Source organism: Tinamus guttatus, unplaced genomic scaffold (assembly GCF_059628265.1).
Source record: "Tinamus guttatus ecotype Peru unplaced genomic scaffold, ASM5962826v1 Tinamus_guttatus_pri_ptg000311l, whole genome shotgun sequence".
NCBI lineage: Eukaryota > Metazoa > Chordata > Aves > Tinamiformes > Tinamidae > Tinamus > Tinamus guttatus.
In genome coordinates this window covers 768,179-793,870 of record NW_028288845.1, presented here as the reverse complement: position 1 = coordinate 793,870, position 25,692 = coordinate 768,179, and the positions used below count along the sequence as shown (strand labels likewise).

At 39.5% G+C, this 25,692-nt stretch overlaps 1 protein-coding gene across 1 annotated transcript in view; it reads left to right on the top strand.

The window, feature by feature from the left end:
* FARSB (phenylalanyl-tRNA synthetase subunit beta) overlaps positions 1-25,692 on the top strand; it is a 32,259-nt gene extending 6,567 nt beyond the window's left edge. The window contains exons 9-17 of the mRNA XM_010215949.2: positions 84-145; positions 232-283; positions 1,406-1,467; positions 1,889-2,096; positions 2,528-2,608; positions 4,608-4,700; positions 5,654-5,771; positions 10,711-10,860; positions 25,003-25,692. Coding sequence (XP_010214251.2) covers positions 84-145; positions 232-283; positions 1,406-1,467; positions 1,889-2,096; positions 2,528-2,608; positions 4,608-4,700; positions 5,654-5,771; positions 10,711-10,860; positions 25,003-25,154 — 978 coding nt within the window. The 3' untranslated portion in view covers positions 25,155-25,692. The remainder of the gene's footprint in view (positions 1-83; positions 146-231; positions 284-1,405; positions 1,468-1,888; positions 2,097-2,527; positions 2,609-4,607; positions 4,701-5,653; positions 5,772-10,710; positions 10,861-25,002) is intronic.

Genomic DNA, 25,692 nt, shown 5'->3' with positions numbered 1-25,692 from the left:
TTCCTCTTTTTCGTCAGTTGTGATATTTTGTATAATTTAACACAAATAGCTGACAGATTTCAATGTGGTTATTATTTTTATAGGCAAAAACTGTCCTTGATATTCTAGTCACAATGTTCAGTGAATATTGTGAGAAGCCATTCAGGTGAGTTTAAATCTCTAGTAAGAAATACATTATATTTTGTACATGCTTAAAAAACATTTTCAGTCCTCCTTTTCTATCTCTCACAGTGTTGAGGCAGCAGAAGTGGTTTATCCTAATGGGAAGGCCCACATATATCCAGTAAGTATAGTGAGAGGATATCTCACTGTCCTTGGAAAAAAGGATTTTAATTTCACAAAGTTTGATTAGGGTGACATTGTCTACTTTTTCTCTATGTAACTAGTATGTGCAGATTCTGAAGTACAATATAAGAGGTTTGTTTGTGAATGTTTAGGTATTAGTGAGTCAGGCTCTTCTCTAGCAGAAGAAAACACAGTGCCCCATACTTTTTTTGTTCTCTTAATAAGTAATTGATAATGTGAATAAGTAAAGAAACAATCCTCCCTATTTCCCATAAGCGACAACATAAATACAAATAGAGATGTAGCTACATTCATAAAATCAAATATATTAAAGAAGTGCAACCTGATTATAGGAAAGTGACTCACTGAAATTTTTCCTAGTCGTGGTTCAGCTTTTTCTTTTCGTAATATCTGCATGCCCCAGGGCCTGAATGAATCCTAAAAAGAAAAAAAATTCTTCTTAGCTTTCACTTCTATCATTATGAGAGAAAAGATAAAGAATCCTGAGCACATGTGCAACTAGGAAAAAATTCCTGTAATAACTGATGTAGTTTCCTTAAATAAAATAGAGGAAAAAAAATCCACTGAGGTTTTCAAGCATTTGTGCATCTAGAAGGAAGCACCTTCTTCAAGTACTTACATAGCAAATAATTTTCTTAAAATTATTATGACCTTCCTCAAGAAAACACTGGTAAAGGATTTATGTGTGAATTTGGAGAGAGAAAAGAAAGTTTTCTTCTTCTTCCTAGAAGTCATTTGATCTGTACTAAAGCATGAGGTCTCATGCATGACCACACTGCTTTAGGGCTTTCTCTTAGGATAAACTGGTGACTAAAAACTTTCAGGAAGTTTTAGAAACTCAGTTACTTGTGTATATGTTATCATGCCACATTCAAACTTCTAGTTTAGCTGAGAACAACTTTCACATCACATGCTACAATGTTATTTTCAAGATTCCTGTTATCTTGAAATACTAGGTTTAATGTACCACGCTTGTCTTCTGCGAATGCCATTTTGGTATCATAATTAGAAGCCAGAGTAGCAAAATGTCTAAATTAAATTATTTTAGGCAGAAATGACAAGTGTTGTGTATTCTGTAAATCTTATCTTTTCTTTTTAGGAACTGGCTTACCGAAAAGAGAAGGTGAAACCTGAGTACATTAACAAAAAAATTGGAATCAGGTTTGTTCTTGCAAACAGAAACATAGTTTCTATTGATAAACATGAATCATGATAAAACTAACTGAAAACATTAATTACTGCATTATTTTAAAGAGATTTACACTTTATAATTTTGCTTATGAAAATAAATTTAAAAGTTATTGTGGATAATTGGATCATCTTTTCAAGTCTTCTTCCCATATTTTCATAAAAGGTGAGTGATTCTTTGCAGCCTCTCTCCATCCTTGCAAAGGAAAAGGGGAAAAAAGACTGTCATGTTTCCTGTGATAGTTGGTTCTGATGGACTCCTAAGTCTATATGCACTCCATAAAGTACTTGAAGATCCTTCTGAATATAAGGCAATGTAGCAGATACGTTGATTACTTAAAAAAAAAAATCAATACAGTAAGTTCTGTAAATTACTACTCTTGTTTTGTTTCAGTGAAACTCCATCAAACCTTGCAAAGCTGCTGACTAGGATGTGCCTCAAGTCACACGTCATAGGGAATGGGAGCCATATCGAGGTTGAAATCCCTCCCACCAGAGCGGACGTTATCCACGCATGTGATATCATGGAAGATGCAGCAATAGCTTATGGTTATAACAACATTCAGATGACTATTCCAAAAATGTACACCATAGCTAATCAAGTAAGATTGCCCCTTCAAATAAATGCTCTGTTGTCAGTAAATGACTAGTGCGCGCCAGAAAGGCTTTGGGGAAAACAGAACCTAGGAATTAAATATTTTGACATGCTTTGCCTTGAGAAGTATTTACCATGGGTAGGATACAAAACAGATGCCCCTCTGATTTGAATAAGTCCAAGATCAGCGGTTGCTGGTACTCAAAAAAGAAAAAACAGGATTTAAATAGGGAGCCCATATTAAAATCTCTAATTGGGAGATTCTTTTCCTCCGGCAAGCCTGAAGGCAGCTGGCTGATGCTTTCAAAAATATTAAGTGCACAAGCATAGTACTTCCCTAGTGACTTCGCTGTAATGTAAGAGGCAGAAACACTTTGGAAAAGAATAGAAAAGTGTTTTTTAGATGGAAGTTGTAAACTAACTTTTGTTTCATTTTAGCTCCCTCTCAATAAGCTGACAGAACTTCTCAGACTGGACTTGGCAGCTGCTGGATTCACTGAAGTTCTCACTTTTGCCCTGGTATATTATATTGATTTCATGTTTTTTAGTTGCATGTTAGAACAGGGATGCAGTCAAAACTAGAAAATAGTCATGTATTCCAGTATTAGCTGATACTATTTGGGCAGGTGATTGTTGCTAGTGCTTTGATATTACATCATCATATCGAGTCGTGGGTCAGAGAAATCGACTGACTGACTCTTAATTTGGCCTGTAGTTCTGTGTGTAGAAGTGCAAATAGTTGAAGTATGTTTTTTAGTTTATGTTTTTTTAGTTTAGCTTACTACTGAGAGTATGGAGTGTTATAAAGCAACATGCATTTTTCTCAAGAAAGTCTTAACAATTCCTGGAAAAAAGACATAATGCGCACTAGTGGAACACAAATGCCTCCCTAAATTTTGTGAGTTTTTCTTCTCATGGGAGAGCAATTACAAAATGTTACTCATTATCAACAGTGATTGCAGTGGTGGTATTATCACATTATTGGTTGCAGCAGTGTGAATAGGCTTTACCAAGAGTTAGGTCTCCCCAGCAGCATGTGCCATCTGAACAGCTAGTATAATTTCTAATACAGCAATTTAGCAGCAGGGTTATTTGATGAACTTTCAGTAGTGAATGCCATCTTTGTTACTCCCACTTTTTCTTACCTCTTCACCGTATCTGTGAACTGTATCAGAGACTTGATCTACCATTAAAAAAAAAAAAAAGGAGTTAAATTCCTTCCTTCCATCCCAAAAGGGTACAATAGCTGTCAGTATGGTGATATCGGCATAGTCAGCTATTGGGGATAGAAAAATATGAGAACGTATTATTGTATTTCAAGGACTGAAAGCCTTTGCCTCAAAGGGCAACTTGTGACCATTTTAGCATACATGGAGCCACCATCACATCCGTGCTTTATTCAAACTTCTGTTAAGTTTCTCCATCATTTTCTGAAATTCAGACATGATGATGATGATTACATCATCACAACGGAAGGACCTTTTTTGAACTGCAACACTAGAATTTTGTAAGGTTACACAACATGCCCTGTTATTACATCACCTTTTTGTATTTCTGCTGTCCCACAGTCTACTGAGTCAGTCACTTTACTAAAACACAGCTGTTAGTCCTGTGTCTATGACCAGTATCGTTTACACAACAACATTCTGTAGCCTGTTGTTACATAGCAAGCACTGTTACGGTATTTGTGCACTCAATCCATCTTTTGGTTGACCCTAAATAATCACCCTTACAGAACAGCACCCTTTTCTGGGAGAGGCCCTAATTTAGCCAAAATGTGTTTAATTGCATCATAGCAATATATTATAGTTTAGCTACCCACTTGAAAATTGTTGAACACATTTTTCTGCTCCTAAGGTCATTAAGTCAAAAACCTTATTTATGTAAGGTTTCTGTTCTATTCAAAAAAATCCTCCTTTTTCAGATGGTATCATCTGCTCATTTTCTTCACATTTGGTCTGTCCACACTTCGGTAGGTTCCAAATTCCAGCTTAAAAAAATGAAAACAACGGTGACCTATGAGAATCTTAGGCTGCCATGACTATTGAGGGCATGGCCATATGACCTGTTTTCACGCATGGTCCTTTACTTTCCGCACGGAGACCCAGGGAATTGTTTTCTTTGTGAGGATGTTGGATATCATTCCTTTTATATACACTATTTTCAGAATAAAATATTGTAGCCAATGCAAGTCAGAGGACAAAACCTGAGCTTTTGTTTTTAAAACAGATGGCAGCAATCCCTTAGAAGCCTCAGCAAGCTTTTTTTTATTTTTTTTTAAGTAGCATTATTTTACTTAATGATTCACATTTGTAGATAAACCAGTTTGCCCACTTATTCTTAAGGCGGGGGCTTAATTTATGACTTCAGTTTTGCATATGAGAGAGCTTATTATGGGGCCCCAGAACCACTGCTGTGTTTGCATTGTTCATTCTTGATATCAGGTTTCATCTTTGGCTCGCTGTCTATTTTAACTGCTTGACTTTGATGTTTGTTTGTTTTTTCCATCTCTTCTTAGTGTTCTCAAGAAGATATTGCAGATAAACTTGGCATGGATATCTCTGCAACAAAAGCAGTAAAGATAGCAAACCCCAAAACTGCAGAATTTCAGGTGAGACGACAACTGAAGTCCAATTCTGAGACAGTAATGGTGTTACAGATCCTGTATCTAAGACAGAATGGAACTAGCCGAAGATAATATTTATAACATCTACAACTTTTTTTTTTTTTTTAAATGAAAAGAATATAGATATTCCTATGCCATACTTGTTAGGCGTCATTTTGCTGGTTACTGCTGCACTCAGTAGTACTGTGTTCAGTGTGTCATTAACTTTTCAGTGAAGTGAGGTACCATACAGATTATGACAGCCTGGGGCCAAATTGAGTTGTTTTATTAAAGAAAATCCCACCCAGATGATTGATCAGTTCCCACATTTAGAAATGCTAGTTGGCATAAATGGAGTTACCTGACCTGGCAATCTGTAACCTGACTTCTGCAGAGGGTATGCTTTCTGAAAAATGGTTAACTATTATTACTCTTTTTTTTCCTGGGAAATATATTGTTCTTCAGTTCTTAACATCCATTTTTAATCATTTTATATTTGCTAGGACAGAGAGAGCTTAAACAAAGTATCATCAGATATTCTGAGCTTAAGTTTGTCCGTATTAGTGATTTATATCCAGAAGTGTCAATATTTCAGCATGTAATGCTTACAAATTATCACTTAGTATTTACCATTTACATAAGTAGGATTATATTCTAAGGAAACTTGCTTTGCAATTTTTTTGAGTATTGTTCATTATCCTACTCTGCACTGTAGGTCTAGCACCTGCAAAATGCTTTAAGTCATGTATATGTTCAGAAAATACAGTATACAGTCTGTAAGGAAAATATACTTGGGGGGTTAATAATCATAACAAAGATGCTCAAGCAGAAGAGATTACTACCATATTTGCACATTCCTGCTTTTAAATTCTGTCACAAATGAGCAAAACTAGAAATTGGGAAATGTTGTCTTTGTTATGCTGGAAAGCTTCATTGCAGCATCTGAGTTTGTCCTGCAGGTGGCACGGACAAGCCTCCTTCCTGGACTGCTGAAAACTATTGCTGCCAATCGGAAGATGCCCTTGCCCCTGAAACTCTTTGAGATTTCTGACATTGTAGTAAAAGATGACACTGCAGGTAAGAGGTGGTTCCTTAGCTTTCACAGGAAGTGTCAATGATAGCTGCAGACTGGTTTTATGATGGAGATCTATAGCTCAGAAAAAAGCAGGGGTTGGCATGATTACCTGCCTCGACATGAATCCCTTGCCCACCATTCCATCACAGAATGGTTCAGGTTGGCAGGGACCTCTAGAGATGATCTAGTCCAACCCCCTGCTCCAGCAAGGCCTTAAAACAGGATTGCTTGTTCTGTTCTCCAGAATTATCTTCTGAAGAATTGACAACCAATGTTAAGAGTTAGATGTGTACCACAAATATTAAATAAAGACTAGATCAAATCTATGTGTAAAACTGTATAAGGAAGTGAAGTTTTCCTTATCTTTCCACTTGACCCAGCTGTGCTAAGGGCACATACCTGCCTTTCCATCATGCTGTAACCTTAATTGTTTTGCATGAAGCAGCTACACTTTTCAAAAGCTTCAGTGAAATTCTTCCTAGGTGATGAGGCCTTTTCCTATTTCTTTCACTGTATAGTCTAAAAGTTTTAGACAGTCTTTTTATCTAGATAAAATGTGTCAAAGTAAAATGAACTGTATACGTGGACTTTTTAAATATTAACAAAATGCCTTCTAAAGAACTTTACTGATTCAGTTCTTTCTATATGGCACCTTAGTGGAAAAGGAGTGCACGGGTACAACTGTTGGGGATGACAGCTGGGGTATGACTCTGGATCAGTTTTTGCCTCTCAATGAGAAAGGCTGACACTGCTTTAAATTCAGCAGCAAAAAATGGTTCTGTTCTGTTATCTGGTTTCAGATTTTAGTGGTTATGCTCAAGGTATTTGGGATCTGCAAAACAAAGATTTATATAAGGCATAAACAAAATGGCAAGTAAATTGCTCTGTTGATTAATTTAATTTGTAGATTACTTCAAAAAAGCCTTGCCAAGGAAAATAAGTGGTTTTAGCAAAGCATGTAGACTTTTTTATTAAATACAGACAGTTTAGTGGTACAGCTCATTTCTCCTTGGGCATGAGTTAGCTAGTATGGAAAAAACTTGGTAGGCATGGCAGAATAGCATTAGCATTCTTCAGGACTGAGAGTGGAGCTATTTATCTTGGAATATGGAGAATGTTTATTCTGGCTTCATAAAATTTGCAAGTTAAATAATTGATTAATTTTGTATGTGTTAACTGTAGCTCTGCTAAGCTTTCATTTTATATGAATGGCTGCCTAACAGTCTTATGAAGTCTGGTTCTGTAGTGCCCTTCATTTTGATCAGAACCACTGCAGCAGATGAAAGATAAGACTTGAGCCAGCAGCTTTGTATCCTGCCCTCCAGGGCAGCCCTTTCATTGGGTGGACATTTGCAGACTGAGCCATAATTGAAATTGTTTAGGGGTGTATTTAGAATAAATAGTGCTTTTCCCAAATTTACTTCCAAAGTTAAAAATGCCTAATAAATAGTTTGAAAGGGGTGGGGAGAAAAAAACAACAGGTAATTCTGCAAACACCAAAGAATGCGGGGTTGTCCTCTCACATACGGAATGAGATTTCCTGCAGAAGGCTTATGTCAGACTAATTTAATTTTATTATTTCATGATTGTGGCATGTACAATTTCCAATTAATAATTTAAAAAGTATGGGTCAGAGTATGGACTTTAACTGCATTTGAAATGGCATCTTGTAGTCATTCATGTATGAATGAATCTAGCTCTTAAATGCCCTTTTTTTGAATACCTTCTTACACAGAACTCATGCTTACCAAGGTGAACAGCATGAACAGAACATTTTTCTTTCTGGACATATCTGGCAGAAAGGTTTGATGTAATAAATAAGCGAAATGTGTGCCAGATTTAATATAATTAAATAGAACCAAATCTGAACATAAATGTTTCTTCTCAGGGCAGAAGGAAATACAGCAGTGAATATTTTTTTCTTTTGTTTGGTTTAGCTTGTAACATTATATAGGCTCTTCTAGAAGCATAGTTAGTAACGCTAGTTCAACATATAAATTATCACTTTTACACCACTAGTTAAAGCAGAGAATTCCCTTTCACTCCTCTACCATAATGAAAGAAATGAATAAAAAAAAAAAAAAAAAAAAAAAAAAAAACCACACAGACCTTTCACCAGTGACCTAATTGAATCTGAGAAGCCCTCGGTAACCTTTAACATAACTTGCATCAATTGTGAGGATAGCTGGTGATATTTTAAAGCATTTTTTCCAAAAAGTCTGTCTGCAATCTTTATACAGAAAATAGTTTTGTATTTTTATTAAGCTATTTAAAGGAACAGGTGCCCCTTTCAGCTCACCACATCATTTCTCCGAAGCATCTCTAATTTGCTAGGGCCAACAGATGACACCACTTTATCTTCCACTGCGCTCTTTGGCTTACATATTCCTACCCAGCTACCCATCCTTGGGATTGTTTTACAGCAGCATCTCCAGGAAGTGCTTTGAAGTCTCAGATACATATATATGTATAATTTAGGTTGACATACTTGGCAGACTCATTTAAAAACCAGAATTGTTTCATGGCATGACCCAGGAGATCTCTTAAGTGAGTTACAAACAACTGAAGCATTTCTAACATCTGCCAGCTTTTTGCATACAGTTCCCTAATACTTTCTTCTTTCTTCCTGTGGTATGTAGTGAATGAACTTCTTGTGTTTTGATATAACTCTGTACAAGAGTATGTTTCATAACACATAGCCTTTTGGAATACTTGAAAAGGCATCCTTTACCAAGAATTTTTACAGTTGGTTGCAAATCTTGAAGTAAAAAAAATGCTGTGTATGTCTCTAAGTTAAAAATAGTGATCTTAAGGCACTACTGACTAAATTAAAGGAAATTAAGATAATCACTGCAGATTTTTCTAATGTAATGAATCACCAAAATAAAGTAGAGCATCAAATCTTAAAACTTGTTTTTTTAGAGGCAAACAAACATATTTATGATAGCAATTAGTGATAGTCGAAGTAGTGACTGGTCTTGGCAGAACTAGGAAAGAGAGACAATGTTGGGATCAAAAGACAAGTGTGCACAGAGAGGACAGGGATCAAATGCTGCAGTTATTGATATATTCCCTGTTGATATATTCTGGCTTGCCATTTCCACATAAACTTCACAGTTGGACACTCCATCATTATTGAAAACTACAAGTTACTATTGTAACAGTAAAAAGTTCTTAAGTGACACTATGCAGCACCCATTGCTCCAGCAGGAAGTTCAGCTTTCATGACCTGTTGAGAAAACTTTTGACTGTATTTCCTCCCTATATCTAACCACCATCAGGTAAAAGAGAAGGAAATGAGAATACTCATCTAGCTATCCCCACTATTAGACCAGCTAGTAGACTGTAGATGCTGTAGGAAGCCTGGAAAAGAAGAAATCTATGTATGTTACATCATCCTGTCCAAGTAATAAATCTGTCTAACTTGTTAGGCCAGATGTATCTGCATTACAAAGCAGTGCAGTGCAAAAGGCTGATGATTTGAAGTCCATGTTATATGTGTTTAAGCTCTATTTTGGACTAGCTCTAGTCAAATCATGTGTGCTGAATGCCCTTTAGTGGTTAAAGGTAGTTATGTTCCTGTCTGGAACACTGCTTTGGATTTAATTGCAGCTGAAAGGAATCCAGTTTATATGCTCTAGGTTTTCTTTACAATATGAATAGAAGCATGGTTAAGTGTGGATAATCAGAATATTTACTTCACAAATTCAGTTCTGGTCCAAAATGAGATGTAATACACCTTTATACTGAATATGCTTTAAAAGCATATGAATTTCTGGAGGATGACTGTCACAGAAAAAATGCCTTCCCTGATTTCAAAAGAATTTACTCTATGGATAAGTCAGTCTGGCTGAATACATATACAGTTGAACCTTGAAAAGGAAAAGGCCTGGAGGCAACAGTTTACCATGTTAATCAGTATTTTGAATTTCATTGCAACTGAATTGGCAGCTTTGTGACAACAGGTTTGTTATTCCTTTCCTAGATCATTTCTCTCAAAAAAGGGGAAAGGTTAGAATCAGCAACAAGTAAAGCTTCTTAGCAGACCTCAGCAGTGCTAAACAGTGTGTGGCAATGGTGCAGCCTAAAGACATTACTACAAGTTCATTTTAAAAGTACCTGCACAGTATAAAAAAGAAAAATATATTTTGATGAAGTGTGTAGTGTAAGATGACTTCACAGCAGAGGCAAGGTTTCTGAATCAAGGCAGACACAGTGCTTTGGAGTTAAGTGCTTGAGTTACAATAAACATAGCAATACATGAGAGGTGCAACCTATCTGCATCTTCCACAGGCACTAGATTCAACAGCCCGAGGGGGCAAAATCTGCAAAATCAGTTCAGCAGAGTCACAGCAATAAGAGCTGTCCTAAGTGTGACATTTGTCACAGTCCTGAATTGGTGAAATTTTTCCTAGTAATTTGGATTTGGGGATTTCCACGATGATCATGAAAAGCATCAGTTGCAATCTAGAAGCCTACATGATTTCAGATCTTTTCACAGATCACCATGCTAACACAATCTTTCAAGTTGTGGGCTGCTCTGAGACCAAATTTTATAAAAATATATTTTTTTTTAGTGTCACAAGCTTTTTGATGCTTGCCAAATATTTCTATTTTAGCTGGTCTGCTCAGAATTTCTCTAGCATGTAAATGTATGCTTGGTATGTATCACTGGTTAGAAGATGTTTGTATTTAGCAACTGTTTCCTGCCCAACATATAGTATGCTTTAAACCCATATTTCTGATTGTGAGAGTCCCTTGAGTTAAAAGGAATCCAATTGTTTCCTCAGATTCTGCTGGGTGTCAGAGGGGGTATTTTGCACATCGTTTCTTTTAAGCACTAACCGCCTCACTATATCACAGAAGGAAACTGATGCAAAAGGCAAAATTTAAAGTGTGATAAAATTTCTCAGAAAATAACTTATGCCGCTGCTTCTTCAGACGTAGGGGCAAGAAACCACCGGCACCTCTGTGCCCTTTATTACAACAAGAACCCAGGGTTTGAGATCATCCATGGTTTGCTGGACAGACTCATGCAGCTTCTGGATGTACCGAACGAAGAGAACGGATACGTGATCAAGGCAGCAGAAGGTAAGGAGCACACAGCTGCAGCCTGCAGCAGAGAGGGCTCTGGAGCTCAAACATTTCATTGCAATCTGAAAAGAAGGTGCTGCTGTTCACAGGAGTAGCCACTAAGAAGAATAGTGCTATATATGCTATCTCACTGCAGTGTGAATGAAACAGTACTCACTCATCATTTAATGACTTAATGGGATTGGTGGCTTCCCATGAACTGTTCTCAGTAGTTTAACATAAATTGAGATGACCACTTTTTAAGGAGACTAAGAGTACATGGCATGAACTTCAAGGACTATTTGTAATGAATTAATTCAGCAATTGGTGGAATAGATAAGAAGTCACTGAATGAGTTGATGAATATCACAGATACCCACTGCATTCTTTGACTAACCATAAGTGGATATGCTAATTTCTTATTTTAAATTTACAGCTTTGTTATGCTGTCTTTGAGACTACTCCTACTGCTTACACAAGCAGTTTGTAGTCTTATAAGAAGCCCCTTGTTCATTCATACAGGATGAGCTGCCCATAAGTTGAAATAATTAAGTGCAAAGTCTCCTTTGTGCATCTATATGCACACACATAGAGTGGCCATACTGCATGATTGAGAGCGCATAGGTTAATGCAAGACAGCAACTAACAACTAATCTATTCTAATACCTAACATAGAAATGTAATAAATACACTCAAGAAAAGCAAGACTCTGGGCATAGCAGCAGCAGTTACTTGTGCCTCATGCATTGGCATTCCAAGATATGGGAAACATGGAAATCCTGCTAAGCAAAGAACAGATAAGGGCAGAGCTGCTTATTCTGTGGGTCTTGGAACATCCCTAGGAGCTGGGTACTCAACTCTCATTGACATGACTGTCAAGCCTTTCACATTCCTTCTCAAAACACATCTGTAGTTTGTTTTTCAATAGACATATCAAGAGTTCGGTTTAGTATTTGGAAATAATTGCACATGTTTTGTATTCTCTACTACAGTGTTTCAGTAATGTCTGACTATTTTAAAAAGAACAAGAAAAAAATACCAAAGCACATAAGTCACTTCTAAATCCTAGTGCTGTTGATATTCCTGATGCTACGGGACTTTAATGTCCTTTTAAAATCCCTGCATTCTCATGTTATTCCACAATGTTTTTCAAATAAAGTATGAATTTGTCATATGTAATATGTTATAAGGAGATTCTGACTTTTGGCTGTAGACAAAGAATGGTGTCTGTACCTTCCTGTTTCACCAGGGCAGCAGCAGCTCTACCAGATGATTCTAGCTTCCCTGCAGATCTCCTGACATTGGAGTTTAACCTTGGGCACAATGCAGATGGCTGATAGTCAAGTGCCATAGTTAATGCAGTATCACTGCACCAATTTATTTAAAAGACCTTGACTGCAGAGATAGTTGGAAATCAAAGGAGTTTGGGATTGGGTTTTCCCTTTTCCTCCCTCCCCCCTTTTTTCACCAACTTGCTTTGCACTCTGCTATTAAAGAACACATGAGAGAGAATGTCAGCAGATGATGGAGCAAGGTCAACTGGCGAGTGAAGAAAAGGTATCCTGTAACATCGTAGCAGACTGCAGCATACTGAAATATTCAGTAGAGGAACAGTGCTAGTCACTTCAGAGGTTCTAAATCAGGATAAGACAGGCTATGGATTTTTTTAGAGGTATTTTTGGGGAATACACTTTTCTATTGCCTATGCAAATTCTAATTTTGAATAGGCAATAGAAAAGTTTAAGAAAGAGATTTGTCCTATGAAACTGATTATGATTTAGAAAGATTCCAGGTAAGTTTTGAAGATCACATACGGAAAGACTGAGACTAGTATACAGCACAGTGTAAAAAGCCTTGGGCTTGGTTGTTTTTATTCTTTAGGTAACCAATTAAAATATTCCAGTGATTATTAGAAAACATGGATAAAAAAATGTTTTGAATAAACAACAATGATTGAGGAGATGTACTGGGCACATATTTGCCTCTTCCAAAATCATTTTGAAAAATGAGATGCCTGTACTGTATTCGTGTTTGGTCCATATGTGCAAATCATGGGTTTTTAAGCCCCTTCTGTTCCACCAACACCTAACTGCCCTGTGATTTGACCTTAGGTCAGAGCCTCCTTGCCCTTACAGCAGCACCTGTGAGCAGTACAGATGCTAGAAAATATGGGTGAAATTGTGATGTTCCCCTGGCCTTTGCACTACTCTTTGGTGTAATTTGAGCTCAGTAATAAGCAGAGAAGGGATGTTTTGAGCAGCCTAAAGAGGGCATTTTGAGTGACTGAATTTAAGAGTTTCAACATATATTTAGCTTTGGGTGCTTTCAGTTTCCTAGAAGAAACTAGGAAAGGGAAGAGGAAATCCCACTGCACTCCTGCAATCCCACAGTGCACACTCACCCTGATGCACGCCTGGGAACAGCCATGTCACATTCCCTCCTGGCACCGTGGGTAAAGGGATTGCACCTTTGCTTTTACAGTAATAATTATGCAACAAATCACAACCTAAATCTTAGTCTGGGACTAATTCAGAGTTATGCACAGAATTGCACGCCTGCAGCTATCTCCTGTGAAGAGTTTAAGTTGGGAGGATAGTAATATGCAGAGATGTTGAGTGCCTGCATTAAATGTGGCACCCCTAATACTAATGAACTCTAACTTGGTTGCTGTCAGTGGCAATTCTGGCCTTTTAGTTTTGTGTCTTGGCAACCACTAAATCATTCATGAGTGTCAATTACATATTTATTCTTAGATAACCATAGGAAATGGGCTTAGTATGAACCTTCAAAACATCATTTGTGACATTTTAGAAAATATCCTATTCCAGTTTTTAAACCAGTGGGCATTCAAAAATAGATACTTCATAGATGCCCTTACATCCTTGCAATTTCATTTATATAAGACTTGTAATTTGAAAAGGTAGGATCAAATCTGACATCTGTTTTCCATAAAATGTAAGCTGCTAATTGATTGAATTTAAATCTTCTGCATTTCATATTTGCCAGTTCACAAATTATTTTCTTGGTCACTGAGGTTCAGTGTCATAGTCACTAGTTTATGGTTATCTTCATTATCCATCTTGGAATACTGGCACAACGTTAACATTTTGCTATGGAATTACGGAATTCCCCAGTTCTGTTATTGTTAATTAACATCAGGACGCAGGATATTTGCTTTGAGAATTTACAGCTCTGGGGGCCTAAGACCTCTAGAATATCTCAAAGACATCATATTTCTGGTAGATGTAATGAAATTTCAATTTGTCAGTGGACTGAGACACCTCATTGTGTTCAAAAATACCTTATACTTTTCCTTATACTTTTCCAGATGAAGAAAATACTTAAAACATGTCTTTCCTATCTCCCTTTAAGTTTAATCAATCTTGTCAATAAATGAAAATGTCAGCCTATTTGTTTCTGATACTCTAAAAATTTAACACTGTCCTTATTGCTGCCAGTAAATCTTCCCCATTTCTTCAGTTTTCCTTGAAGAATGTTCAGCCACTGATACTGATTATATGAAGTGCAATTTATTTTTCATTTTTAAGCTTTTTTTTGTAATTTTGTATTTTTTGGCTGTATTTCACCATTGAATATAGGTGGGGACTATTATTCAGTTCTAAGTTTTTTTTTTTTCTTCTTCTTCTCTTCTCTCCCCCTTTTTCCCCCCCAGAATTGATCCTGATGCTTATCCAGTAAGTTTTCTTGTGGAATTCAGTCTTCCATTCCTACACTTTCTGAAAAGATTTAGTTTGTTTTCACTTAACAGCTCTAAAATAGGACCCTTTTTAAAAACTGAATGATTTTAGTGCAAGTTACTGACCAAACACTTTTAAACATATTACCCTAATTCTGCACAGCTTTTTAGGAGTTCCAACACTGATCACTTATCACCATGCCTTAACTGAATGTCTATGAAGAGAACAGGAGTTGAGGTGCAGGATGTCACATCAGCTTGTGGGGAGCTGCCAGAGTTCCCCCATCTTCCCCTTTTTGCATCCTGCAAAATTAGGCATATGTCACTGGTCCTCATGGCTTTCCCATGAATTGGCCACTTAAGTAAGACCTTGTAAATTTCCAATTAACTTCTCATTTTCTCTTAAGCAGTTCCCCCTGCAGCATCAAGACAGCTTAGTTAAATGAAGAAATACCACTCTAAATTCAAAATGACATGCACTAATAAGACAGGTGTGGCTGCTCATTTAAAGTCCATTTAATTGTCTATTATATCTGCTCTTTATTTCTCTCCTTCAGATACAAGGCTTCCAATTTATAGGCATTAAGTCCCTGCAAACTGAGGCTGGATTTTTCAGCCCTACCAACCATCATCTAACACCAGTTTTATTTCTTCAAATGGGACTAATTAAATCATCACTCAAGGAGATACCTGACAAAAATACGGTGCAGAAGAGTAGCTTATATTGCTTAGTTAGCCAAATTGGCTAATTTTCTTAGAAAATGTCTGGAGTTTCACCAGATAAAGCAGATGCATCAGGACTGGACAACCAGCTGGGACATCTCAGGGGCGCTGGGAAGCAGTGGCCAAGCAGCACTGAAACAGCTTGTGCCAAACACAGAGTCCAAGGACTGTCCTGAGGGAGGGCACTGCCAAAGTATACAGGAGCGTACTGAGCTGTAGTCGTTTCTGGAAATAAGGCCCTTTTTCATTAGCTTTGTTACACTTACTATGGAAAAATAAATGAATAAGAGGGGGGAATATCAGAAGTAACTTAATTTGATGAGGGCTTTTTCCATTCCTGTGGTTATTTTAACTCCTCTTTTGAAATTTTTGAAGAAACCATCCCAATATACTTGAAGTATAATCCAGTGGCACAAAGCTTATTCCCAAATAAGACTTACCAGGTAGACAGAAAAGTATCTTATTTCAGCACAGTATGGGATAGCTAAGGGTTCAGGCTTAGCCTCTTTTGTCTTTTAAATTTTTAATCAACAATTTATGATGGACACTTTCCCCCCCAACATGTGGGGGAGGGACAGGAAGGGGGGGAAGAGGGGAAAAAAGGGTTTGAGAAAAACAATATTTTTCCCCTCCCTCCCATGAATTTAGGCTATTATTTCAGATGAGACACTATGATTTGGCCCTTGTGTTTCTGAGCTCAATATGCTAATATCCTCTTCCTGCCATTTAGGTTGTGCTTTTCTGCTCTTCCTTAATTATGGAGGCCTCTTGAGTTTAATTCCTTCCCGCCCCCCACCCCCCAAAGGCAACTATCTTTTTAATCAAACATCACAGCAAGTCTAATAGATAAAAATCTGCCTTGCATCCAGAGTTTAAAAAAAAAAAAATCTATCACAGCTCACATTGTACTATATAGGTCACTACTGTTTTATTGTCTGTCCTCTTACATTTTGAAATAGAAAATTACTTTTTAGAAATCTTATTTTTAATATAGCTGTTCATAGCCATGTCTAGAAGAGATCGTTCATTCAAGTTCATAAGTAGGAAAAATGTTAATTTTTAAGCGAAGGGGTTTGGCATTTTTTAGGAACCTTTTTCCCCACATATGCATCAGTTTCCACAGAAATCAGAGATGCTGCAGGTTGGCTGTGTTGTGGAATTGGTGACACCAGCCCTAAGTTTGGTGGCTGATAACAGAACCCCACGTCACACATCAAGTTAATCCGTTCTCATCACGGAGACCCACAGGAATGCAGAGGGCTTGAGAGGAAACGCTCAGCATAACATTGCTGCAAGATTCAAGAGTTAAGCAGTTCTCTGATTTGCTTTGGTTTTTGAACTGTGATGCAGCAAGAGCCCAAGATTCCTTTAAACTTACTGTGACAAATACTTTCAGTTATTCATATAATGAATGTTTAAACAGGAGTTTGCAAGTTTTTAGCTCAAACTTCTACATCAGCATGCACACAGAATCCCAAGACTGGCATTTCTTATGCCCTGGGTGGAAAAATGGGCTTTACCTTTTCTTGTGGCACATGCATTACAAGCAGAAGGAATCAGAAATGCTGAGCTAATGCAGCTAGTCTAGAACTTCCTTAGCTGCACTGAAAAGCAGAATAGCCACATTTGTTACAGACTCTGTTGCTCCTGGTTATGAACTGGCTCACACTTAACCACTTTGAGCATTTGCATTCCTAGTGGTGTAGCCAACGTTCTTAAAGCCACGAGGCTGTGATGTGTGAAATTCTAGTTGCTAGCAACTAAATGACTAACAGTTTTAGTAACTGCAGCAATTCTTAGTTTAATTATGTATATTCCATGCTAGTTTGTTAAGCCATTTCCTAAAAGGTATGAAATGTGGTAGCCACGAGAGGTGACTGTAGCCATCTCCAAGCAAGTAGTGGCAGGGCACTGGGCAGGAAGGGTGGCTCAGTCTAGGGCATGAAGTGAATAAACATCTACACTGTAAACATGACATACTAAAGGAGACTTACGGATGGACCTCGTGTTTTTTTCTTGTTATTCTCTAATGGCCTGTGTGAAATTAGAGCCTTAAAGCCAAAGCCTGCTGGAATTACTATGCATATATAGAGTATGTTATGCTGACTACCATAAAGAATACAGCTTATTCTTTGTTCCCTAGTTTGACAGATTCTGATTTTTTTAAAGGTGATTTAAGCTTTTAGATATGTAAAGAGGGACAAAAACAGTCGTGGAAGAGAAAGAATTTAAGTTTACTAATATTCAAAGCATTATGTTCTCTAACTCAAGTGAACTATGAGGACATCTGAGAAAATAGAGCTTTATTTGGTATTAGAAATTCTCTAGTTTTATAAATAGCTGTAACACAATATCAGCATAGGTCCAGGATTGCTAGAAAGGACAAACTATAGCACTCCAGAAACCCAGATTTCAAAACTAGCCTAAAAACAAAGATTCACTATGTAGTCATAGGCACACCTAAAATCCAGTGTAAAATTGCCATTTCTTACATCTGCTACACAAATGCAGATTTACTGAGCTCAATGAATTTGTTTCACAAATACTGTTTTCTAACAAAATACAGAGAATTTGGGAGAATTCTCTGTAGGTTTTCCATTCAAGACAGGCTTTTCTATACACATCATTTTAAGCAGTCACTGTGATACCCCGGGGCAGATGCAGATCAGCATTCCGAGATGCCTGCTCTCCTTACCCTCGGCGTGCACACCAATACCACCTTCCTCCAGGAGAGGCACAGACAGGGCTTTTACCCACGTAATGCCCTTCACAGGGCTGTAATCCTAGGTACAGCACAGGCCCATGAACTGCAGCTGTAAACCCGTCACCTTCCTTAAGCCACCTCCTGCTGCAGTTACAGCATCCGGCAACAGCCACGCATTCCCTCTTACTCCTCTTGGGGAGCTTTACTGCAAGAATTAGAAATAAAGCTAGGCTTAAAAAAAGTAATCAGTGTCTGTCTATTCAGAAGGAAAAACTGGATAGACCAGTCCCCAGTCCATTGCACACACTTACTTGATTAAGAACTGATTTTTTTCCCAAGCAGTATTATGGTTACTTCACCCTGATTACCATTAGAAGCTACTGCAGGCACTGTAAAAGTAATAATATGAACAGGATGGTCTGCTAAGTGCTACTTGTTTTGTCAATTAAAGTATCTTCAAGGCAGCAGCATTTTGTTCATGCTTTTTCATTGCAGACATACTCTGGTTTCTCTTCAGACCGTATACCAGAAAGAGAGAGGATATTTTCTCAAAGATTATTCTCTTACAAATACAAATTTACAATAATGTTGAACCTAAATATTCTTAAATATAGTCAATTACAGAGTAGAATATATTTAATTGTAGAATTATATATATGAGTTTTTGCAAAATATAAAGATGACTCAGTTTGCCTCATGCCCAACTTCAGGCACAAATTAATAACAGTGTAGCCCTTGACTTGGCTGCAGTGTGAAAGATGGCTAATTCACTGATCACTTCAGGTTTGTGGATGATTCTGTATAGCTCCTGACCTCCTTGTGGCAGCAAGAGCCCTATTACCTAACTCCAATTTTGGATATACCATGTTTATCTTTTTTACAGGTAAAGAATTGATCATCACTTTGCCCTTTTCCACTATGTCCTTTATAAGGAGGCTTATTAAAAAAATGAAAAATGAAAGATGTCCTTTAAAGAAAGCATTAGTAGTCTCTCAACCTATTCACTCATTTCATACAGCTGTTTATTACATTTTCAAGTGTTAATTATCTTATTTCCTGCCATATCATTACCATTAGGTATGATTTGGGAGGGGGAAGAGGTTCTGGCTGGGCTTTCCTCTAGAGTTCCAAACCAAAAACTGTAACTAATGAATATCACACTCAGCCCCAAAAATGTTTTCTCTGGATGTGAGAGCGTGTATGAGGAAATAACTGCTGGCAACATGGAAAACAATTGCTATCTCACAGTGTGTTCCAAAAATCATGCAGGAGTTGGTATCTCCACAGTTTAAAGAGTACCTTAAGGTGAATCATCCCATAAAATAGGATTTAGGTGTCTGTGCAGCTCACATTGCATAAGGTTTGGGGAGTCTGAGTGTCCTGCATGGGTGCCCAGGAGAAGGTGGTTGCCTTTACAATACACACGCCAATACAAAGTCACACTGTGCTACCCTAAGTGTCAGTCTATTTAAAATGTGAACAACCTAAAAAGAAAGACAACCACTAGCTTCACAAAGCTGAATTCCATAGGGCATACCACAGGTAAAACAGTTGAGCAGGTGAGTCGGGACGAGGAAGTGAAAGGGCAGCTGGAGTGACTAGGGGAATGGGAATTAAGATGAAAGACTTGAGAGGCCACATGAGCTCCACTGTTACCTTCTTAAGCTGCAGCTTCCGATGTTCCCTCAAATTATGGGAACGAATGGGGAGGTTTTAAGGCTTAGTGCAACTGTAGGCCTATAATACTACTTTAATCTATTTCTTTTTGAAAAGGAGGGAGCATAGACTAAAGAAACTGTGCAAGGTGTTTGACAACAAAGAGTGCAAGGAACGCTGAGGTTTTTGAGGGTCAATTAGCCAGAAAATGTGCTAAAGACTACATACTCTATTGGATTACTGGCCAAAGAATTACCCCAAAGCAATCAAAGTGGCCCCGTTGCCTGAATTCAGAAAGGCAATTACAGATTTTGAAGACGTGCTACAGAAGCTGTAATTAAAGGTATTACTTCTACATCACTGAGCACTGGAAATTAAATTTTTACTTGCAGCTACAAAAAGTGGCTTTTGTCTCTTGCTTGTGTGTCAGCCCAAGACACGACTGGCTTTGGAATCCCTTCTCCAGGAATGTATATTGTGTTTCACCCTGCCCCTTTTGTAACTACCAATTATGATCCTGAAAGGTGGATTTCCACCACCAAACCATCTGGCTTCCTCTGATATTGTATAGGACTGTCAGCAGGGACTATATGATCTCCGACTGGATTTCAAGGTGAAGTTTACAGAAGTACTATTCAGACCTCATCTTTTGAGGCTATCCTAGCAAAATAGGTTTGTGTGCATTAACTATATCAAGAGCATGATGAGTGTGTTTAACGTGATTAAAGTGAAGCAATACTTTGGAATTGGTAGTATCATAAAGTTAGGAGTGCTGTGCTTCAGCTTAGAGTGCAGTTTATTCAAACAGGAGACCAGCCCATGCATTTTTTCCTGGCTGCCCATACACACCAGTAATGTATTCATTACCATACATGATTCATGGCACCTTGGATCTCATTCCAAGGCTTTATACTTCAGTGCCAGAGGTCCCAGCATAGCCCAGTCCCCAGCACCCTGCACCACTCTGCCAGAAGCATAAACATCATTGCTATTTGCTTGATAATGCAAGAAACTCCCCGAGCAGGAACACGCTTCCTTACCTTCATTTCGTGGTTATTTTGATGCAGTTGCTGGTTTGCAGAGCTGTCCTGGGGGGCCATCCAGGCTCCCCTCTAACTCCCACCCTGCATTCCCTGGAGCCAGCAAGGATCTTCCCCCTCCCTTCCTCTTTTCTACCCCTCCTTGGTCCCTCAGGCAAAGCGCTCCCCTGTGCCACGGAAAACTTGCACCTCTTCTGTCCTCTTCTGCTTGATGGCCTTCCCTCTGCCTGAGTTCTGTTTCTTTAAGTGGTTTCCTTGCAATATGTGCGGGTTTTATCTGAAAATTTCCTTTACTCCAGATCCTGGTGCCTTTGCAGAGATACGTGGACCAGCATTTGAGGCTTAGGACGGTCTCCTTCACTTGCCACGTGCTTGGTCAAAGGGAGAGTTACTGAGAGTGGGAGCCCCAGGTGCACTGCCTGTGGTCTGGAGGCCGTTTCGACATGGATAAACCCAGCAGCGTTCCCTAGTGCTGCAATTATTCTAATAACAGTTTCGTTATTAACCACTCTTCATTAATTATCTGTAAGGCCATTCCTCAGCTTACATTCCTTTGGTGCAAGAACCAGGCGTTAGCCAAACAGGCGAGGATGCCAAAGCTTTTAACAGGTTCTTTCTTTTCTATTTGCTTATTGTCTGATTTCTTCCAGTCACAGAGCAATACTGTGCAAGTGCCATGACTGCAAAGCACCTCGCAGACGAGCGATTGCACTGCGAAACTCAGACAGTTCAGGATAGGGTAACTAACGCAAAAAGGTGATTTGGGAGTCCTGTTTCCTGCACGGGGTGGAGCTATGTGTTCCGCTTTGAAATTAATGATATCTTTGCATATCCACTCTGCAAGGACTCTCAAAGTAAGATAAATGACATCAGAGTCCTTCTGCAGCATGGATTGCTGCATCTGAACCGGAGAACATGGCTGAGTACCTGGTGCATGGCCTGGAGGGCCACTCTCCTGGCCTCTCCCAGCCACACTCTGCGGTCACTACCCTGCGCTGGCCCCGATCTGTGCATGCCCCAGGCCACCTCGTCACGCAGAAAGGGCAGGAAAGTAACTGTGCACAAAGAGAGGGCTCGGAGGCGGCCCTGCACAAAGTGAGGGCCCCGAGGAGCGCTCGGGTGTTTGGGAGCAGTCACCTCATCACGAGGTGGTGCAGCTTGGGAGCAGTCACCTCATCACAAGGTGATGCAGGTCACCTGGCTGCAGCTGCACAGCAGGACAGGCCAGCAGGGAGTGCAGAGCCTGTCACCACCTTGTGTTGGTGGGAAGCCAACAAAATTATGAAGCTCTACCATATTCCCTGCTCTGTCCATGTTCCGATGGGATCAGTTTCTGTCAGTGTTCAGGTTCCAGTTAAATTAGCATTTCACCTGATAGTGTTACCACATAGCACGTTCATGGCTTCCAGTGTAACGTGTTGAATTGCCAGCATCTGTAGCACCTGGAGTCATTGCGTCATTTTTATCTCCTTGGAGCCCACCGTTTTAGAACCAAAATAAATAGACAGGTTTGGCTGCTGGGTGACTAACCTTGGAGCCTGCACTCCCTGCCGGCAAGCCCGGTAATCGCTGCTGACACCGATTACTTCAGCAAGGCTGCTGTTGTGAGGCGCAGCTGGGAGCTGTCGGATGTGCAGCAGCTCTTCCTCACCGTCGTGACTGCCCGGAACCAGCCCTTGCTCTGGGAGCAGCAGGTTGGTGCTGCTGAAGGTTGTCCCTTGTAACCTCATCCGGCCTCCGCGAGCACCTCAGGGCTCCCTGTTAACTCGCTGAGCACTGCAGTTCAAACTTGTTGTAAGGATACAGGGATAAGAACTGCTTTTGCAACAGAGTGACTCCATGGAGAATTATTCTAGACCCTCATCGAGAGGTCTAAAATCAGGCTAAAAACGGTTAAGCTATGATGTATTTGGAACTGGATGTGCAAGAGGATAAATTAGCTTTCCCCGGGTTACACACGAAGCAGCTCAGAAGAACAGACAATTCAGACTCAGTTTTCTCACTGACCATGTTGTTAAAGCCCTTTTTTTCTTTTTCCCTATAATTTTATGGTGGGCTTCCATGACAACATTAACGTTTGCTTGCTTCTTGCTCTTGTTCCAGTTTAAGTTTACTTTCAAGCTTCTGAAAGAATGTCACTGCATCCTGCTCACATGAATGGTACAATACAAGCTTTATTCGCAGATAGGAAAACTTTAACCACTAACTACAAGGGCACTTTATTTTTAGGTTATGTTTTCAGCAATAATCTGCAGTGCGATCTGTATGTGCGGCACTCACTCCTTTTCTAAATTTGTTTTGTCAAGTTTTATTTTAATGCTTATTTTGAATACTGCTGCTTGGCTAGACTCATATGTTAGCAAAATTTCAGTGTCTAGATCGTTTTATTTTTGAATGTCCGATGTAAGTAGTTGGTTGGCACTCATAGCTAAGATTTGGACCAGATGATCTAAAAAGATACCAGTTCAAAAGATTTTTTAAAACATCTGCGATGTTACTTTGATCATTCACTAATGCCAAAGGCTGAATCGTTGAAGCAGCTCCCAGCGCATGGTTGTCCTCATCCTGTTGCAGAAACAGAGCGCAGGGCGTTTCTTATCTGCACCGATGCAACGATTCACACCCAGTAACTCACTCTTTCTGCAGAAAATGCTCTGTCAGATTTTAGGATATTAGGAAATGATGAAAGGGGGTAAAGGAAGGGGTGTTGACTCACCTCTGATACTGTCCCTCCTAGTCAGACTTTTGAGTGGTAATATCGTAAAGAATCCTCCCTCTGTGCAAGGGCAGACCCATAAAATACACAGCTAGGGCAGCTTTGGGGATGCAGGAGCATCTGTAGGATCCAGAGTCCTCCTTTAATCCTGTCCCTTGAGGGGACGGTTCACAGCAGTCCCTGCAGCACCGCTAGCCAGAGGTCCCAAGCAGGGCGCCTTAATTCGATGGCATCCAGGCCTCCTCTCATTTCCAGGATGAAAATAATTGAAGGAAGCAAAGAAAAAATACAAGCTTCACATTTCATCTTAGACCGCAGAAGCTTACCCCATTCCTTCCAGTTTAATGCAATTTCTGCGGGAGCATCACAGTACTCTAATCATGCTGGAACGGACCGAAAAAAGAGAAGGGAGGGGTTGTTTTTCCCATGAGGCGATCCCTGGCCAGAGAACATATGTGTGCCATGATTTTCTTCTAGGAAAAGGCATTCGAAACATCCTAAATCTTAGTAAGATTGAGCTAAAGTAAAATAGTATCTGCCTAGAGCTGCTGGGATGAAGAGGAGCAGTACACGGGAGTATCCCTTGTAGCCTCTGTGCCATTACAGAGATGTTTGTGCTGTGCACATCATTAGAGAGGCTGCAAGAACGTGTTTCTCAAGCAACATGATTGTAAGGAGAGGAAAGCCATGTGCCTGCACAGAGCCTGGCAGGAAGGGCAGCCTGGGCCGCCCTTGCCCGGCTCCGATCCCAGGTGGACACACGAGCTCCAAGGAGGCGGGCTCGGAAGAGGGAGGTTGCTGCTTCTGGGCCTGGGGTTTGTTTTATCTTTTGAAGGGCTGGCAGAGAAAAATGTCACTCACGAGAACAGAAACAAAAAGAATGCACTGTGGCTGCTATAGGCAAGCTGGAACACGTTGCTGGTTTAACCTGCACGCAGGCAGCGGGGTTCACAGACAGGAAAGGCTCTCAGTGAAAGAGTCCCCATGGTTCCTCTGAGTCTTCCCTGGTCAATTCTTTTTTTGTTGCTGTTGGGTTTTTTTTTAATAATATTTAAAATAATATTTTAAAACTTGCATCTAGGTTTGAAGTAAGAGGATGTGGGGGTTTCTCTGGGTCGTGCGTTGTTTCAGTTTTACAGTATATATGAAACTGTTTAAAAGCTCTTCTGCGGATGAGGAATGTAGGTTAAGTTTCTAATTATGGGACATGCAGTCAAGCATGACATTCCTGCCTAGCACTCGGATCACAGGATGCTTTATTTCCCCAAACAGAAAGGTGGCAAACGCTCAGGTGTTGAAGTACCCAAAGGCTGCAAAGTTCTTAATTTCAGTATCCCTCTGACTTTACTGATCTCTGCTACTTTCTATTACAAGAGACCCTTTGACAGAACAACTGGAGTGTGAAAAATGCCCGTGCTCCGGGCTTCACATTTTATTTTTAGCTCAAAGTGTTTCCTCGTTCGCCATCAATCATGACAACTGTTAATGCAAGAAAGTGGGAGCCCATTCTTAGCGTCTTAGCAAAGAGAACTGTTTAATACTGACAGCTTTGTTCTCCATGTTAAATGCCTATTGACTTCTTTGGCCTGGAGAAATATTGATTTTTCTCTCACTTTCTTTACAGGCTCTGCTTTCTTTCCTGGTCGCTGTGCTGAGGTCATTGCCAAAGGTCAGAGCATTGGGAAACTTGGAGTCCTACACCCTGATGTTATCACCAAATTTGAGCTCACCATGCCGTGCTCTGCCCTGGAGATCACTATTGAACCTTTCGTGTGAAGGCAGGGTTTTTATCGCCCTACCCTTGACCACTGTCGCATGCAGCACCCTCAGCTCTTCTGTCTTTCTCTGCAGGGAACCTCTGCTTGGGCTTTTATGTTTTAATAAACTAGAAAAACACAGCCTGGCTCCTTGGGTAAATATGTTCCTTACTCTGCAGTTAGGCTTGCTTCTGCAACATGAGCATGTGGTATCTGGGACTAGACTGCACTAGTCAGTGTTTTTAAAGGCGCGGGGCAGGGGACAAAAGAAACAAGTTGGGTAAAAGCCCAGTGTTTTACAAGAAATGTAATGGCAGAGCACATGATTAGTTTTCAAAATCAGAAATGTTCCACAGACACAGCTTCATACTGTAACCGATTATGGCTGCATAACAGGAATCTCATTCTTTTCTTATTGCATGAAATAAGATAATTGATTAGAGCAAATGTTGAGCGAATGTGAGCAGAACTAAGGAGCTGAGCTTTTATTCTGTACGGTTGTCATGTGCTCATCATTGGCTGGGGGAGGAAAATAAACTTGTTTCATGAAAACCAGA